The 19296-nt window shown below is 44.9% G+C and overlaps 1 protein-coding gene across 2 annotated transcripts; it reads right to left on the reverse strand.

The window, feature by feature from the left end:
- Window positions 1-2129: 2129 nt before the first annotated feature.
- On the reverse strand, window positions 2130-4278 carry LOC123407538 (iron-sulfur assembly protein IscA, chloroplastic). 2 transcript variants are annotated; one of them, XM_045100703.1, is made up of 3 exons: window positions 3980-4278; window positions 2716-2940; window positions 2130-2525 (listed from the first exon to the last, which is right to left on the reverse strand). In XM_045100703.1, exons 1-3 carry the CDS (start codon window positions 4152-4154, stop codon window positions 2350-2352), a joined length of 576 nt encoding a protein of 191 aa, XP_044956638.1. In that variant the 5' UTR covers window positions 4155-4278; the 3' UTR covers window positions 2130-2349. The 2 variants fall into 2 exon arrangements, with proteins under 2 accessions (XP_044956638.1, XP_044956639.1); XM_045100704.1 differs by having other exon boundaries at window positions 2716-2937; window positions 3980-4262.
- Window positions 4279-19296: the final 15018 nt, after the last annotated feature.

The following is a 19296-nucleotide window of genomic DNA, read 5'->3' on the forward strand; positions in this document are numbered from 1 at the left end:
GGCCAATCTATCAACAAGGAGAAGTCATCAATCTTCTTTGAAATTAAAATAAAAAAAACATGCATATCTTATCCCTATGAACGCCTTTAAGATCTGACACAATATCTTGATATTGATGAAATCAACACAAACACATTCATAGTTAATGGAAACGTTTCCTTTCACTGAACGAACATAATCAATAAGGCTGAAATAAATTAATGAAAATGCAAGCACTACTGCCAAGTGACTTGAACCCTGCTAGACTGGTTCCACCAAAAAGGCCATAACCATCTGAGCTACGCTCAATTTGATATTGTATTGCCCTCCGCTGATCCCTCTGTCGCCACCGGCTAAACCATTGTCCCCCACCACCTATGGTTGACCTCACCATCGTGTCGTGTCGCCTTCTCCCTCTAAACTCCGCTCACCCATCTCACACCACTGGTTGAACCATTGTCCCCGCCACCCGCGGTCGACATCACCATTGTGGCGTGCCTCCTTCTCCCTCTAAACTCCGCTAACCCATCTCTCGCCACCGATTGAACCGTTGTCCCCTGACACCCGCGGGCGACATCACCATGCAGCAAGCAACCTTTGCCTCACCCTTGCCAGCACCGCCACGACCCCGGCTCGCCTCGCCAGCGACACCACAGCCGGCAATGCCATTGTCGCCCCCGGCTCTGCCTACCAAAAATCAACTAAGACACCTCCCGGGTTCCGTCTACCCAAAATCAACTAAGACGCGTCACATTTGAAGGCAATTGGAGAATAGCAAATGCACTACCATAATCCCATTTGTCCTACCCACTTTTTGCATATTTTGGTGTTTGTCTGATCCCTTTTAATTACTTTTGTGACTGATTTTCTTACATCAGATTATAAAATAAGCATGTCAGAAAACTTAACTGTAGTGTGTCCCCGTCTACCTTAGAGCATCTCCAGGCGCGCAAAAAGCCCCGCGCGCGCTAAAAAACGTCAGCTTACCGCGCGCGGGACTGAAATGCGCGCTCCAGCGGCGGCGGGAAAACCGCGCGCGCGAAAAGGCGGCAGCCCGAGCGCCATTTTTACGGCGCCGCGTCCCGCGCGCGCCATAAAAGGCAGCGCGCTGCCCTGCCTCTCGCGCCGCGTTCTCTCTTCTCTCTTCCTCTGCCGCTCGCGCCGCCGTCGCGTTCTCCCTGCCTCTCGCGCCGCGCTCTCTCTCCCTTCTCGCGCAGCCGCCGCCGACGACGAGCCACCATGCCGCCGCGTCGCCGGTCTGCGTCGGGCTACCGCGGCGTTCGCCAGCGCCCCAACGGCGGGTTCTACGCCGAGATACGCTCCGGCGATCTCCGGCTGAGCCTCGGCACGTACGACACGGCGCACGAGGCTGCCCACGCGTTCGACGCGGCGGCGTGGCGCCTAGGCAGGCCGCGACTGCAGATGAACTTCCCCGACGTCCGCACGCTCCAGCAGGCATTAGACCTGGTCCCACCGCCTCGTCTTAACTCCGCACAAGACCGTGCGGAGCACACTGCGCTGCAGCGCCGCCTCCTCGTCGCCCAGGAGGACGAGCGGGTCATGACGGAGTGGCGCCGGCGCCACCCGGAAGACGTCGCCTACGAGCAGGAGTACTGGGAACGGCGCCGCGAGGAGGACACGCGCCGGCGCCGCGAGGAGCGGTTGGATAGACGTCGTCGGAAGGCTTTGGCGTGTGCGCAGGCCGACCTCGTCAATGCAGGCGGGAGTTCCTTCTTCGCTGAAGAAGATGAACGATGGTTTGACATTTGGCTGTCAACCTCCGACGACACCGACGACGATGGTGGTGCAGATGACTGGAGCGACTAGGATTAGTATTTTTTTTATCAAACTATCTAGCACCGAACTATCCATCTATGTTTTTGAACTACCTATCTAGTTGCTATCTATGTAAAATAACTTTGTATCTTTTTTATTTAAATGCAATCTATTTATTAAAAAAAATTATGCACGCTGCATTTTTGGGCACTGCTGGAGCGGCGCGCGCGCGCTGCATCATAGCGCGGCTGTTGGAGCCAGCGCTGCGCGACGCGCAAAACCAGGCGACCAGCGCGCGGTAAACTCGTTTTTTAGGCGCGGCGCGAAGTGCGCCTGTTGGAGATGCTCTTATAATCAGAAGGGAGAAGTAGAGCTATCTTCACGTGATTATCTTTAAAATTCTACTACTGAGCAGTTACAACTTACAAGTCCCACTGGAATCTTGATACACACTGAACTGAACTGTATTACAAACTGTAGCCATTCATTCTGAGTATATCTGTGAACCTGTGGTATTGTCCATCCGACCATTTTCGGATGCATGAGCAACCAAAGATGCATGGTAATATCACACCCTGGCACTATATTTCTAGTTCAGTTGTTGCAGGCAGTTGCTGTGCTCTGCATTTCCTTGCTGGTCGCAAACGACTTGCCGCACCCGCACGTCTTCGTCGCGTTTGGGTTCTGGAAGTTGAAGCCGCCCCCGATGAGAGCGTCGCTGTAGTCCAGCTCCATTCCAAACATGAAGAGAAGGCTCTTTGGGTCGCAGACTGCAGGTGCAAAAGAAGAAACTTTCTCGTTAGAGTTTCGGCAGATCAGGTGTTGGATAGAAATGGTTTGATCTTAGCATGAATGACCAAAGTGGGTTCTCACATGTACTTGTGATCGACAGCCTGTGGATTATTTCAAGCTTTCAAGGATTTATTTGGAACATGTATACAGTCAAGGCAAAGCAGTTACCTATTGTGAAACCCTCATACTCTATGACTGAATCGTCAGGGTTGGCGCTTCCTCGACTCTCAAACTCCATGGTGTAAGACATGCCAGAACATCCACCTTGCTTAACTCCAATCCTCAAACAGAGGTCTTCATTCTTTTCGGCTCTCATTCTGTTCAGATGCTTCAAGGCCTTCTCGGTCAATGAGATAGCTGGTGCAATACTACCAGACATTGCTGTTGCTGCTGCTGCGAAGTAAAATGATTTTGCCAAGTTAATGCTGATTAAAACTTGTCCAAAATTCTGCAGCATTTTCATAATGCATTTAATATCGACAAATCACGGGATATATCTGACTATCTTCTAGCCACTGACTCTTCGGTGTTTCCTTACATATTCCCTTTCTCAAGCACGACAGATGAACCTATGACTGACATAGGATGACTCCAAGTAGCGGGTTATTAAAGTCGGTTTCAATAGATGCTGTGACAGTCATGTTCATCACTAACAAATGTTTATGGCAGTGATAGCTGTAACTGACATAACAAATTGATACCATGTTAGTTGATCAAGCAGACTTCGTATTTCTAAATTATATAGGTTTACAACACAAAGAAAACAGAGGCATGCCACGCTCGTAGCTGCTTTCCCACCTGATAGGCTGACACTGCAACCAGAAGTAGGATTGTATAGGAGCCAGCATGCGTCTGCTTTACCCCTAGTAGAGTATAACTTGTGTAGTAATAGGGGCTAAAACAAAGATGGAAGATCTACAACAAAGATGGGGTTCACTCTGATTATAAATGAGCCTAGTGAGGGCAACCACCAACACAGAACCGAGCAGACAACAAGCAACTAAATTAGGAAATACATGCCGCTTTTACATACATCCCGAATCGGAATGGTTCGATGCTACAAATGCTCAGGCAACGGCACTAATTGAGCATTCGGCAATCTCCAACGCTACCAAGGGTGCGCACCCTATCGACGGCGGGGATAATTTCCAGCCGCCCTGAATCAATATAACGAGGCGCGCTGCCGCTACATCTAACATCAGCCCCTATGACGCCGCTGCGTATTTCACATGGTATGCGGCTACCTACGCGTCAGTCCGGTCTCATTTTATTTTACCGGTCCTCGCAAATCACAACGAGAAAACAAGCCCGGCAAAACGGATTCGATCCGAATCCGCCCACGGTAAGAGGGATTCGATCCTGCGGGCTCCTGTTGCGTACGCGTGGAGAGGAGCATCTAAGAGAGCATCCGACATCTGTGTTGACCACTGACCTGGAGGCGCGGAGGCGCGGAGGGAGACGGCCCGGGAGCCCCCGCTGCGTGCGGCGAAGCGGACCGTGGAGGCCGGCGCGGGGGCGGAGGGCGAGGGGGAGACGGAGAGGTGGTGGCGCGCCGTGCCGGGGAGGCGGCCGAGGAGCGGGCGGGCCGTGCCGGACGCGAGCGCCATGATTGGAATTTGGGTGGGGTTGGGGGGAGAGAGACGGGTGGGGGAAAGCAGCGACGACGACGACGAAGAGAAAGAGAGAGAGAGAGAGAGAGAGGGGGAGGGGGAGGGAGAGAGCGAGGAGAGATCATGTGGCTCGCGGGCCGCCCGGATTCTTTGGTGCCTTTTGGGCTCAGGGCTCTCTGCGGTCCACAATTATTTTTTCAAACAACACGACTTTTAATAATGCCTCAAAAGAAACAAAACAAGACGACTTTTAAGTTTTTAACCGTCAAAAAAGAAAACAAGAGGGCTTTTAGCCCTTTTTCAAGAGAAACTGAATGGTGTGCTATTTTTAATACTAGCAAACATGTCCGCGCATTGTGATGGGAGGGAAAATGTTCTTTCCCTATCCCTAGCTCAATAAAACAGATTTAGAACGATGTTGTAATATTGAATAATGCATTATTAATCCGAACATTTGATTTTAGGGAAAGAGAAGGAAACATAGGTCAATAAAACGATGCATGTGCTGTTGATCTACTTTTAGCTGTGTTTCTCTGTTTTAGCTGAACTTGTGTTTGAGATGCTTTTCGACCTATGTTGGTCCTGTTTTGTTTAGTCTGGGTATTGTAAAACTGGTGGCCTTATTGCTTCATTAATAAAATGGAGCGGGGGGAGCCCTTTTAAAAGAACGTGGATGTCGCCTAGAGGAGGGTGAATAGGCGCTTTAAAATAATTACGGTTTAGCCTTGAACAAATGCGGAATAAAACTAATGTTTAATTTGTCAAGCACAAAACCTAAAACAACTAGGCTCACCTATGTGCACCTACTTTAGTAGTAATAGCATGAGTAGCACGACAACCCCGATGGCGACACGTTGATGGAGATCATGGTGTGGCGCGGTGACAAGAAGATTGTGCCGGTGCTTTGGTGATGGAGATCAAGGAGCACGTGATGATGGCCATATCATGTCACTTATGAATTGCATGTGATGTTAATCCTTTTATGCACCTTATTTTGCTTAGAACGACGGTAGCATTGTGAGGTGATCTCTCACTAAAATTTCAAGACGAAATTGTGTTCTCCCCGACTGTGCACCGTTGCTACAGTTTGTCGTTACGAGACACCACGTGATGATCGGGTGTGATAGACTCAATGTTCACATACAACGGGTGCAAAACAGTTGCACACGCGGAACACTCGGGTTAAGCTTGACGAGCCTAGCATGTGCAGACATGGCCTCGGAACACATGAGACCGAAAGGTCGATCATGAATCATATAGTTGATATGATTAGCATAGGGATGCTTACCACTGAAACTATACTCAACTCACGTGATGATCGGACTTGAGCTAGTGTAAGTGGGTCATGAACCACTCAAATGACTAGAGAGATGTATTTTTTGAGTGGGAGTTTAGCAAGTAATTTGATTAAGTTAAACTCTAATTATCTTGAACATAGTCTAAGTCCATTTTGAATATATTTGTGTTGTAGATCATGGCTCACGCGACAGTCACCCTGAATTTTAATACGTTCCTAGAGAAAGCTAAGTTGAAAGATGATGGAAGCAACTTTATAGACTGGACTCGTAATCTTAAGTTAATCCTACAAGCTGGGAAGAAGGATTATGTCTTTAATGCTGCGCTAGGAGATGAACCACCCGCTACGGCTGACCAAGATGTTAAGAACGCTTGGTTAACACGTAAGGAGGACTACTCAGTAGTTCAATGTGTAGTCTTGTATGGCTTAGAGCCGGGACTTCAACATCGCTTTGAGCGTCATGGAGCATATGAGATGTTCCAGGAATTGATACTACAAGAAAACAGACTTTAAGTAACACAATCATGTAACAGATTAAAAAATGTGTTACAAGTGAAATTGTTGTAACACATCATTTTGTGTCCAACGACAGGCAGTAACACAGACTATATAAGACCTCAAAATGTGTTACATCAATATTACAACTGTAACATATAAATATATGTTGGTCGAATGTGTTACATAGATTTTGATATGGTAACATATAAATATGTGTTACTCAAACGTGTTACGTGTTAGTATCACATAAGCATGGCTGATACATATTGTTACATGTTCTACTATTTATATGGGGACTAGAAAAACCAAAAATCAACTGCATACATAGATCACAAATACCTTTGACATATAGGGCGCATGTGTCAATATGATTTTTTTTATAAATATGTTATTATCTTGGTAAATAGTGTTCGCATTCTTTGGTAATATGGTATGAAAAAATAATATAGTTTGGTTGGTAAATACCAAACTATTTTTGGTATGGTTGCAGTGTATTGACCATATTTTTATGTGAATTTTAGGATGACTCGGTGACCATAAATGTGAAATGCATACTTTGAAATGATCATATGAAATTCAGTATTTGATGTCAATACTCACAAAGGAGTGGAAGACCAACAACACACGAGAGCTTAAATTTGGGCATCGTTTTAAGAACCGGACTGACGGTTTCACTGGAAAAAGAAGGAACCAAGGCCTCGTCTGGGTTTTTAAGGTGTGTCGGTCTTTCAACGAAAAAATGGTAAGTTATTAAATTTTTTGTTTCTTTAATGAATTGAAAAATCATGTGAAACTAGGAATCACACCATTGACCTTGAGCCGCCGCATGGCCAACGACCCAATACCAACTGGGTTCGATTTTTGTGATCGGCCGAGGGTGAACTAGAAAGTCATGCATTTTTTCAAAATAAAATTGCCTCTAAAAATATTCAAAAGAAAAAATTAGCACGTGACACACCAGACACCTCAGCGGCAACATTTGGCAGGCCGCGCGAGGCCTCGCTCTCCTTCTCCTGGCATTAGGCGTGAGGCGGGATGGAACAAGAGATCGAGAAAATGTTGCCTCGAAAATGAGACATTTTAAGAGCGTCATTACAAAGCATGTCTACAGCCATCAACTCCTCCCTCATCCCTAGTCCGCAGCCGCCCCAAACCCCCACCCCTCCCTCCCTCCCTCCCTCCCAGATCCGATCCCATAGCGCCGCCCAGCTCTCCACCCTCGGCCGCCGCGCCGTCGCAGGGCTCCTCGGCGACCGGCGATCCCGAGTTCCTCCCTCCGCCCCACGCAAGGCACCCGACCCGATCCGACCTCCCGCTCAAAAATCCCTCCGATCGGTGGCTCCAATGTCGTTCCTGCTGGGCAAGTGGCGCGAGGAGGGTGAGGGTACCTTCCCCACCATCGCCCCGTTCCGCTATGGCGAGGAGATCCTCTTCTTCCACCACCTTTCCAAGGTACACCACTGTCTCCTAGCCGTATGCGTCACTTCCGTCCGGGCAAAAACTTTGCCTTCGGTTCGTCGATTCTTCGAGCTTCTTATGCCTTTGCCTGACTCGGCATGGGTGCGCGCAGCCGGTGATCTCGTACACGCAAAGGACGTGGAAGGCGGCGTCCGACGACCCGATGCACGCCGAGAGTGGGTACTGGCGGCCCTGCCCCAACGGCTCCGTCGAGGTGGTCATTGCCCAGAGCACATGCCTCACCGAGGTCCAGGTGTGTTCGTACTGACTGACTGCCCCTTGAGTTCTTGCAAGCATAGTTCTGCCCGATGCTAGATTGAGTATTGTACGCATTTTGGAGGCAGCTGCGAATGGCAACTCTGTCTAGGTATTGCCTGTTGGTATTCGTTATGGGCACATCACAATCCCAGTTTATAATTTGCACAGCAGGTTTCTCGTGTTCAGTTTAGTGTATGCATACTGCAGTTACACTGTTCATATCTGAAAATTTGAACTGAATACTGAACAACAATCTAGCGTAGTTGCTTGCAACAGTATGATCCAAAAGTTATCAGTGACAATCCTAGCATAGTTGCTTGCAACATTCTGAACTGAGTCCTAAATCAACGACAACTAATATGGATCAGAGGGAGTAGTTATTATGTCAAAGGTTGTAGGATAGTATTGTTAAGAAAGGTTACATACTTGCAGCAGAAAGTGAGAAAGATAACATACAGAAAAAAAACATGCTGGAGCTGTTAAAATCTGGCTTGTAGGTTATTGTTCCCAAGTTCAGAAAACGTGGTTCATCAAGTGGCCCAAGGTCATGCGCATGCAGTGCCAGCGCCGCATCCTCAAGCAGCGCCTCAAGGTGCCCCTGGCGCTCCACCAGTTCACTCGCACCCTCGACAAGAACCTCGGTATGCTCTCAGAATCCACAATGCCTGAAGTCATTTATTTGCTTGGCTGCAAGTGTTATTTTATTTTGGCTTATGGGTATGCAATAGCTAAGTGAGCGACTACTAAATTGGTCAAGATAATGAAAAGAGTTGATGGATGTCTTTTCAATATTCCTGCTCTTAGGATACATTGGGATCTCTGTGCTTGCATGATTAGGGCAATGCATGCTTTTCTCCTGCACGCCTGCAATATATTGACATGCCATGACAGTATGAAGTAATAGAATGGTTAGCAGTAGCTTTCACTTCTAAGGATGCCACTAGTAGGAAGAACCATTGTAGTTAGGTGACTACGTGACTGCTGGGTCCTTGCTATGCTTGTATCTGAAGTCACACCTTCTATATTGTTTTTTTCCTTTATGTTGCAACGTGTTTGCTTTCTAACAGTGAAGGATATGAACAAATATGATGTTCATGATAATGGTAGGTCCTTCACAAAGAAACTTGAGGTTAGAAATAGGTACTGCAAGACTAGTTACTACACTGTCAAACATAATATGTTGTTCATGATAAATCTTTTTAATGGAATACTCCTGCTTGTACCATTATTTGGTGAAACATTGGCTTGTGTGCAGGTGAATAAGTGTTTCTCTGTAGTATTAATTCTTAACTCTACTCCACAACAAACAATGAGTTATGCAGACATCATTAACTTCTTGATTGCATGGCCATCAGCTTTTGTAAGTTAAATCTTCTCTTCAACATTCCAAAATCATATTTGTGTGCATTTAATCACATATATCTAACGTGCAATTTTTTTACAGATTCGAGAGAAGGATAATTGAGTTATAGTTGAATTCTTGGATGCGGAAGCAAATAAAATCTGAAGATTTTATCTACCAATAGTCGTAGTTTACATTCATAGATTGAAAAATGTAATATAATCCAAAAGATCTTTTTCTTTCGTCCAGTTGATGCAAATTCTATGGTGTAATATTCTTCATAGTTGTGTTTTCTGTGCTAAAAATGATATGAATGATATATTTATTGTAATACATATGTATCATACACTTGTATATTCTTAATCAGTATCTTCATATTGGGGATTTCTATGTGTGTTGTGCTTCTATTTCTATACCATTTTTATGTTGCCGGCATAATGATAAAATGGTCAACCACTTGCGCAATTGCATCAATTTTATTAAATAAATTTATATTCCATAAAAGTGGTACTGAATTTTGTGATTAATAATAAAAAGTACACCAATTATGTTACCATATTGATATAATAGTGTTACTATAGTTACAAAATTTTGTTACTCCAGTACTTAACAACTATAATTCATAGTGTTACAATAGTCCGATATTATGTTATTAGTTGATGTGTACCACTTGTGTTACTAGAGTTAGAAAAACATGTTACCACCAATGTTGTACGTCTGTGCAAATGTGTTACTCTGGGTGTTACTATAACTATAAAAATGTGTTACGAGTGTGTTTAGTAACACATAATATGCATGTTACTATACTTTAACTGTAACACTATTTTTAACATATGGTAACAATTACTATGTGTAACAGTTGACATCACTTAGTAACACGGGATAATGGAACACATTTCAAAATGTGTTACTCTCTCACCTAGTAACACACTTTTGGGCATGTAGTAACACAAGACGGTGTTACCAAAGGTTTGTCATGTTGTAGTGTGAAGTTTATCTTTCAGAAGAACGCCCGGATCGAGAGGTATGAGACCTCCGATAAATTCTATGCTTGAAAGATGGAGGAGAATTCGTCTGTCAGTGAACATGTGCTCAAAATGTCTGGGTACTCAAACCGTCTAGCTGAGCTGGGGATTGAACTCCCGCAAGAGGCTATCACTGACAGAATTCTTCAATCACTGCCTCCAAGCTATAAGGGCTTTGTGTTGAACTACAACATGAAAGGGATGAACAAGTCACCCGGCGAGTTGTTTGCGATGCTGAAAGTCGCAGAGTCTGAACTCCGTAAAGAGCATCAAGTGTTGATGGTGAATAAGACCACTAGTTTCAAGAGAAACGGCAAAGGGAAGAAGGGTAATTCAAAGAAGAGAGGCAAGCCTGTTGCCAATCCGACGAAGAAACCCAAAGCTGGACCTAAGCCTGAAACAGAGTGCTACTATTGCAAGGGTATGGGTCACTGGAAGCGCAACTGCCCCAAGTATCTGGCTGATAAGAAGGCGGCCAAAGAAAAATCAGGTATATTTGATATACATGTTATTGATGTATACTTAACCGGCTCTCGTAGTAGTGCCTGGGTATTCGATACCGGTTCTGTTGCTCATATTTGCGACTCGAAACAGGAACTGCGGAATAGGCGAAGGCTGGCGAAAGATGAAGTGACGATGCGCGTAGGAAATAGTTCCAAGGTAGATGCAATCGCCGTCGGCACAGTTTCACTTCAGTTACCATCAGGATTAGTTATGAACTTGAATAATTGTTATTTAGTGCCTGCGTTGAGCATGAACATTATATCTGGATCTTGTTTATTGCGAGACGGTTACTCTTTTAAGTCAGAGAATAATGGTTGTTCTATTTCTATGAGTAACATCTTTTATGGTCATGCACCTAATGTGAGAGGATTGTTCATATTGAATCTTGATAGTGATAATACACATATACATAACATTGAGACCAAAAGAGTTAGAGTTAACAATGATAGCGCCATATTTTCGTGGCACTGCCGCTTAGGTCATATTGGTGTAAAGCGCATGAAGAAACTCCATACCGATGGACTTTTGGAGTCACTTGACTTTGATTCACTTGACATGTGTGAACCATGCCTCATGGGCAAGATGACTAAAACTCCGTTCTCCGGAACAATGGAGCGTGCGAGTGACTTGTTGGAAATCATACATACCGATGTGTGCGGTCCGATGAGCGTGGAGGCACGCGGCGGATATCGTTATTTTCTCACCTTCACTGACGATTTGAGTAGATATGGTTATGTCTACTTAATGAAGCACAAGTCTGAAACATTTGAAAAGTTCAAGCAATTTTAGAGTGAAGTTGAAAATCATCGTAACAAGAAGATCAAGTTCCTACGGTCTGATCGTGGGGGTGAATATCTGAGTTTCGAGTTTGGTGCTCACTTAAGACAATGTGGAATTGTTTCACAGTTGACACCGCCTGGAACACCACAGCGTAATGGTGTGTCCGAACGTCGTAATCGTACTTTATTAGAGATGGTGCGATCTATGATGTCTCTTACCGATTTGCCCTTTGTCGTTTTGGGGTTATGCATTAGACACAACTGCATTCACTTTAAATAGGGCACCATCAAAATCCGTTGAGACGACACCATACGAATTGTGGTATGGCAAAAGGCCAAAGTTGTCGTTTCTTAAAGTTTGGGGATGTGATGCTTATGTCAAAAAGCTTCAGCCTGAAAAGCTGGAACCCAAAGCGGAAAAGTGCATCTTCATAGGTTACCCAAAAGAGACAGTTGGGTACACCTTCTATCTCAAATCCGAGGGCAAAGTGTTTGTTGCTAAAAACGGAGCTTTTCTCGAGAAGGAGTTTCTCTCGAGAGAATTGAGTGGGAGGAAGATAGAACTTGATGAGGTTGTCGAACCTCTCATCCCTCTGGATGGTGGCGCAGGGCAAGGGGAAACCCCTGTCGTTGCGATGCCGGTTGAGGAGGAAGTTAATGATGATGATCATGAAACTCCGGTTCAAGTTCCTATCGAACCACGCAGGTCGACGAGACCACGTGCTGCTCTAGAGTGGTACGGTAATCCCGTTTTGTCAATCATGTTGTTAGACAACGACGAACCTGCAAATTATGAAGAAGCAATGGTGGGCCCAGATTCCAACAAATGGCTGGAGGCCATGAAGTCCGAGATAGGATCCATGTATGAAAACAAAGTGTGGACTTTGGAAGTACTACCTGAGGGCCGCAAGGCTATTCAGAACAAATGGATCTTTAAGAAGAAGACGGACGCTGATGGCAATGTGACCGTTTATAAAGCTCAACTTGTGGCAAAGGGTTTTTCACAAGTTCAAAGAGTTGACTACGATGAGACATTCTCACCCGTAGCGATGCTTAAGTCCGTCAGAATCATGTTAGCAATAGCTGCATTTTTCGATTATGAAATCTGGCAGATGGATGTCAAAACGGTGTTCCTTAACGGTTTCCTTAAGGAAGAGTTGTATATGATGCAACCCAAAGGTTTTGTCGATCCTAAGAATGCTAACAAGGTGTGCAAGCTCCAGCAATCCATTTATGGACTGGTGCAAGCATCTCGGAGTTGGAACAAACGCTTTGATGAAGTGATCAAATCATTTGGGTTTATACAAGTGGTTGGAGAATCTTGTATTTACAAGAAAGTGAGTGGGAGCTCTGTGGCGTTTCTAATATTATATGTGGATGACATATTACTGATTGGAAACAACGTAGAGTTTTTGGAGAGCATAAAGGATTGCTTGAATAAAAGTTTCTCTATGAAGGACCTAGGAGAAGTTGCTTACATTCTAGGCATTAAGATCTACAGGGATAGATCGAAACGCCTGATAGGACTTTCACAAAGCACATACCTTGATAAAGTTTTGAAGAGGTTCAAAATGGAACAGTCCAAGAAAGGGTTCTTGCCAGTTTTACAAGGTACGAGATTGAGTAAGACTCAGTGCCCAGCAACTGATAAATATAGAGAGCATATGAGCACCGTCCCCTATGCTTCAGCCATAGGATCTATCATGTATGCAATGTTGTGCACTAGACCGGACGTTAGCCTGGCCATAAGTATGGCAGGAAGGTTCCAGAGTAATCCAGGAGTGGATCACTGGACGGCGGTCAAGAATATCCTGAGGTACCTGAAAAGGACTAAGGAGATGTTTCTCGTGTATGGAGGTGACGAAGAGCTCGCCGTAAAGGGTTACGTCGATGCAAGCTTTGACACAGATCCGGGCGACTCCAAGTCACAGACCGGATACGTATTTATTTTTAATGGGGGTGCGGTAAGCTGGTGCAGTTCCAAGCAAAGCATCGTAGCTGATTCTACATGTGAAGCGGAGTACATGGCTGCCTCGGAGGCGTCTAAGGAGGATGTCTGGATGAAGCAGTTCATGACGGATCTTGGAGTGGTGCCAAGCGCACTGAATCCAATAACCTTGTTCTGTGACAACACGGGTGCCATTGCCTTAGCAAAGGAACCACGGTTTCACAAGAAGACCAGACACATCAAACGACGCTTCAACCTCATCCGCGACTACGTCGAAGGGGAGGACGTAAATATATGCAAAGTGCACACGGATCTGAATGTAGCAGACCCGCTGACTAAACCTCTTCCACGGGCAAAGCATGATCAACACCAGAACTGTATGGGTGTTAGATTTATTACAATGTAATTCGCATGGTGATGTGAGGGCTAGATTATTGACTCTAGTGCAAGTGGGAGACTGTTGGAATTATGCCCTAGAGGCAATAATAAATATAGTTATTATTATAATTCCTGTGTCAAGATAATCGTTTATTATCCATGCTATAATTGTATTGAATGAAGACTTATATACATGTGTGGATACATAGACAAAACACTGTCCCTGGTGTTGTTGCTTGATAACTGGATCACGTCATTAGGAGAATCACGTGATGGACTAGACCCAAACTAATAGACATAGCATGTTGATCGTGTCATTTTGTTCCTACTGTTTTCTGCGTGTCAAGTATTTGTTCCTATGACCATGAGATCATATAACTCACTGACACCGGAGGAATGCTATGTGTGTATCAAATGTCGCAACATAACTGGGTGACTATAAAGATGCTCTACAGGTATCTCCGAAGGTGTTCGTTCAGTTAGTATGGATCAAGACAGGGATTTGTCACTCCGTGTGACGGAGAGGTATCTTGGGGCCCACTCGGTAATACAACATCACACACAAGCCTTGCAAGCAATGCAACTTAGTGTAAGTTGCGGGATCTTGTATTATGGAACGAGTAAAGAGACTTGCCGGTAAACGAGATTGAAATAGGTATGCGGATACTGACGATCGAATCTCGGGCAAGTAACATACCGAAGGACAAAGGGAATGACATACGGGATTATATGAATCCTTGGCACTAAGGTTCAAACGATAAGATCTTCGTAGAATATGTGGGATCCAATATGGGCATCCAGGTCCCGCTATTGGATATTGACCGAGGAGTCACTCGGGTCATGTCTACATAGTTCTCGAACCCGCAGGGTCTGCACACTTAAGGTTCGACGTTGTTTTATGCGTATTTGAGTTATATGGTTGGTTAACGAATGTTGTTCGGAGTCCAGGATGAGATCACGGACGTCACGAGGGTTTCCGGAATGGTCCGGAAACGAAGATTGATATATAGGATGACCTCATTTGATTACCGGAAGGTTTTCAGAGTTACCGGGAATGTACCGGGAATGACGAATGGGTTCCGGGTGTTCACCGGGGGGGCAGCCCACCCCGGGGAAGCCCATAGGCCTTGGGGGTGGCGCACCAGCCCTTGGTGGGCTGGTGGGACAGACCAAGAAGGCCCTATGCGCCATAGATAGAAAATCAAAGAGAAAAGGAAAAAAAGGAGGTGGGAAAGGAGAGAAGGACTCCACCTTCCAATCCTAGTTGGACTAGGATTGGAGGAGGACTCCTCCTCCCTTGGTGGCGCAGCCCTTGGGGCTCCTTGAGCCTCAAGGCAAGCCTCCCCTCCCCTCCTCCTATATATATGGAGCTATTAGGGATGATTTGAGACAACTTTTGCCACGGCAGCCCGACCACATACCTCCACGGTTTTACCTCTAGATCGCGTTTCTGCGGAGCTCGGGCGGAGCCCTGCTGAGATTAGATCACCACCAACCTCCGGAGCACCGTCACGCTGCCGGAGAACTCATCTACCTCTCTGTCTCTCTTGCTGGATCAAGAAGGCCGAGATCATCGTCGAGCTGTACGTGTGCTGAACGCGGAGGTGCCGTCCGTTCGGCACTAGATCGTGGGACGGATCGCGGGACGGTTCGTGGGGCGGATCGAGGGACGTGAGGACGTTCCACTACATCAACCGCGTTCACTAACGCTTCTGCTGTGCGATCTACAAGGGTACGTAGATCGGAAATCCCCTCTCGTAGATGGACATCACCATGATAGGTCTTCGTGCGCGTAAGAAATTTTTTTGTTTCCAATGCGACGTTCCCCAACACTCTAGACCCTGGCGGTACTACCTCTAGACCCTGGCGGTACTACCTCTAGATACTGAAACTGCTCTAACGTTCGCATATAGACTCCGAATTCAATGAAACCAAGTTTGTTGGAAAGCTAACGACATGGGCTAACACAATCTTGATAGAATATCAATAAGAAGCAAGTGAGAAAAGACCCATAAGAAAATGGTGAGAACCCTTCTTCGAATAAGACCGGTAAAAACTCCCAACATCGAAAACATCATAGAAGATGCATATGGACTCTGTTTTCGATGAACTCGAGCTTGTCATGAAGATGACCATAAGCTCTAAAACTCACAAAGAGAAACACCCAATAAGAACCAAGAAGTATGATGCAAGGATGCAAATGGTTTGAGCTCTCAACGAATGATACGATCAAGCTACTCACTTGAGAGCCCCCTTGACACTACGACAATCTATCCTAAAACAGAAAACCTATCAAGGGCAAACCTATACCTTGCACCTCGTCCTCTTGAGCTAGATGACGATGATCTTGGCTTCCTCAAGATGGACCACCTTCTTGATTGCGTTGGCTTGATGAAGACTAGTCGATTGCTCCCCCATACACAACATGGGTGAGCCTCTCTTCAGCATATCTTCACAAGTCCATTGCCACCACAATGGACGGCAAACTCCAAGCATGATATCTTCGTGCTAATACACTTGAACTTGCACGCCACAATCTTGATTACGATCACCACTTGACGTCATCCTTTATGGGTTGTATGAGATCTTCCTCTAGACGCAAGCCCATGAAAACACACCTAACCCCACATAGAATTCTCACGAAGACCATGGGTTAGTACACAAACATGTAATGGACAATGCTTACCATACCATGGGATCACTTGATCCCTCTCGGTACATCTTGTACGCTTTGTGTGTTGATCATCTTGATTTACTCTTTGTCTGACGCTCTTGATCAACCTTGTGTCTCTATGACCATTCTTTGGATAATACCTTGAATACCACCTTGGTCATCATATAAACTCCTTGAACCCAATAGATGGACTTCAAGAAGTGTCTATGGACAAATCCTATAAATATAACTTAAGGCAACCATTAGTCCATAGGGATTGTCATTAATTACCAAAACCACATATGGAGAAATATGCTCTAACAATCTCCCCCATTTTGGTAATTGATGACAACCACTTCAAGAGAGTTTATATAAGGAAATAAGCATAACCAAGCGCACAAATATAAAGCAATAATGCATGTGTGCACGAAGTAAATGCTTACGCAATAAAAGCAAAACCCTCTAAACATATCCAAAGTAAACTCTATAAACTTCTCCCCCATTGGCATCGATTGCCAAAATGGACGAAAAGTTTAGAAAGCCAATATACTAGGTGGTCCTCCAAAAAGTTTGTACTTCTCAATAAATGAGTGCAGAGAAATACACATATATAGTGATAAGAAGTTGGAGGAAAACGAACTATATCGAGGACCCAAAGATTGCAAATAAACGAATTGTATGCCACAAAGACATACGAAAATAGAGGCAAGCAATCAAAACATACCAGATGGAACAAACAATCATATGGTCCTTCGAACCACATGAATAAAAGATATTATGGTAAAGGCAACGGAGTGTTTTATGAAAACTAGAGAAAGCTCCCCATGATTTGTGCACTAATAAGAGATTTTTGTATTTTATACAAGTGCACGAAATAGGATCGTTGCTCCCCAAAAATAATACAAACACACAACGAGTGCAATAAGATAGATGAGACAATAAGCATATCACTTGCACAAAACAAATGGTTGAGCAACATGTAAAAGAAGAAACTTAGGAATAGGCTCAACCAAAATAATGTGTGTGAGTCATGGCGAAGCACTTGAGAAGACTAAGATAAGGATGAGCATTACTCATCAACATAGTCTTGATGAAATGAGAAACAAAGTGCAATACATATCATTCCCACACACACATACTAGAAAATGAGTTCACAAGCTTACTAATAAACAAAGTAAGAACCAATGCTTGTGACAACTGCTACTGCAACAAAAGATCTGCCAACGGCGCCAGAAACAAGCATGTTGACGGGAGACTATTCTTGTCCTGATACTCCTCAGCAACGGCGCCAGGAATCCTTCTGCTACGGCTACGCCTTTAGGGACTTCCTTGGCAAATATGCAAAGGATTCCCCCGTGGCCTTGGAGCCTTGCGTTGGTGTTCCCTTGAAGCGGAAAGGGTGATGTAGCACAGGGGCGGCAAGTATTTCCCTCAGTTTTGAGAACCAAGGTATCGAACCAGAGAAAGGATTGCGTCAAGTCACAAGTACCCGCACAAACACAAAAAGCCTGCACCCAACGCTACGAAGGGGTTGTGAATCCCTTATAGATTGTTTGCAAAGTGAGAACTGAAAGCAACAAAGAAAACAAAGCAAAGTAAAAGTGAAAGTGGAAACAATAGTTGTGAATAGACCCGGGGGCCATAGTGTTCACTAGTGGCTTCTCTCATGAAAGCAAGTAGACAGTGGGTGAACGAATTATTGTCAAGCAATTGATAGAACCGCGCAAAGTCGTGACGTTATCTAAGGCAATGAATATATCTATAGGCATCACTTCCAAAACAAGTAGACCGCTACTTTCTGCATCTACTACTATTACTCCACACGTCGACCGCTATCGAGCATGCATCTAGTGTATTAAGTCCAAAAGAACAGAGTAACGCCTTAAGCAAGATGACATGATGTAGATGGACAATCTCATATCTATGATAAAAGCCCATCTTGTTACCCTTGATGGCAACAACACGATGTGTGCCTTGCTGCCCCTTCTGTCACTGGGAAAGGTGACCACACGGTATGAACCCAAAACCAAGCACTTCTCCCATTGCAAGAATCATAGATCTAGTTGGCCAAACAAAACCCAAGACTTGGAGAGACTTACAAGGATATCAAATCATGCATATAAGAAATCAGCAAAGACTCAAATATAATTCATAGATAATCTGATCACAAATCCACAATTCATCGGATCTCGACAAACACACTGCCAAAGAGGATTACATCGGATAGATCTCCATGAAGATCATGTAGAACTTTGTATTGAAGATCCAAGAGAGAGAAGAAGCCATCTAGCTACTAACTACGGACCCATAGGTCTGAAGTAGACTACTCACGAGTCATTGGAGAGGCGATGATGTTGACGTAGAAGCCCTCCAACTCCAAAGTCCCCTCCGGCAGGGCACCGGGAAGGGTCTCCAGATGAGATCTCGCAGAAACGGAAGCTTGCGGCAGCGGAAAAGTGTTTTCGTGGATGCCCTAAGTTTTTCTGGATTTGTAGGGAATTTATAGGCCAAAGAGCTAGGGCAGGGGAGCGCCAGGGAGGCCACAAGCCTGGTTGCCGCGGTTCCCCCCTGGTCGCGGCAACAAGGCTTGTGGGCTCCCTGTAGGCCCACTGCCTTGGCCCTCAAGCCTCCCGATCTTCTTCCGTTCTGGAAAAAATTATTTCGGGGATTTTATTCCGTTTGGACTCCGTTCCAAAATCATATCTGAAAAGAGTCAAAAACACAGAAAAAACAGGAACTGACACTTGGCACTGAATTAATAAGTTAGTCCCAGTAAACAAAACATCCAAAGTTGACAAGATAACAACGTGAATCCATAAAAAATTATAGATACGTTTGAGACGTATCAAGCATCCCCAAGCTTAACTCATGCTCGTCCTCGAGTAGGGAAGTGATAAAGAATGATTTTTTATGCTTTCGTGCTACCTAACGTAGATGTCCTTTGTAACTCCTCTTATGTGACGTGAATTTTCAGATCCATTAGATTCAAAACAATAGTT

Source organism: Hordeum vulgare, chromosome 7H, assembly GCF_904849725.1.
Source record: "Hordeum vulgare subsp. vulgare chromosome 7H, MorexV3_pseudomolecules_assembly, whole genome shotgun sequence".
Taxonomy (NCBI): Eukaryota; Viridiplantae; Streptophyta; class Magnoliopsida; order Poales; family Poaceae; genus Hordeum; species Hordeum vulgare.

Bases quoted from the DNA above. Each gene is read 5' to 3' on its own strand.
- LOC123407538 (XM_045100703.1), bottom strand. From the start codon at position 4,154: ATGGCGCTCGCGTCCGGCACGGCCCGCCCGCTCCTCGGCCGCCTCCCC. The intron at 2,941-3,979 runs GTCAGTGGTCAA...TTTACTTCGCAG, and splicing joins CCGCGCCTCCGCGCCTCCAG to CAGCAGCAACAGCAATGTCT. The intron at 2,526-2,715 runs GTAACTGCTTTG...TTGCACCTGCAG, and splicing joins GTATGAGGGTTTCACAATAG to TCTGCGACCCAAAGAGCCTT.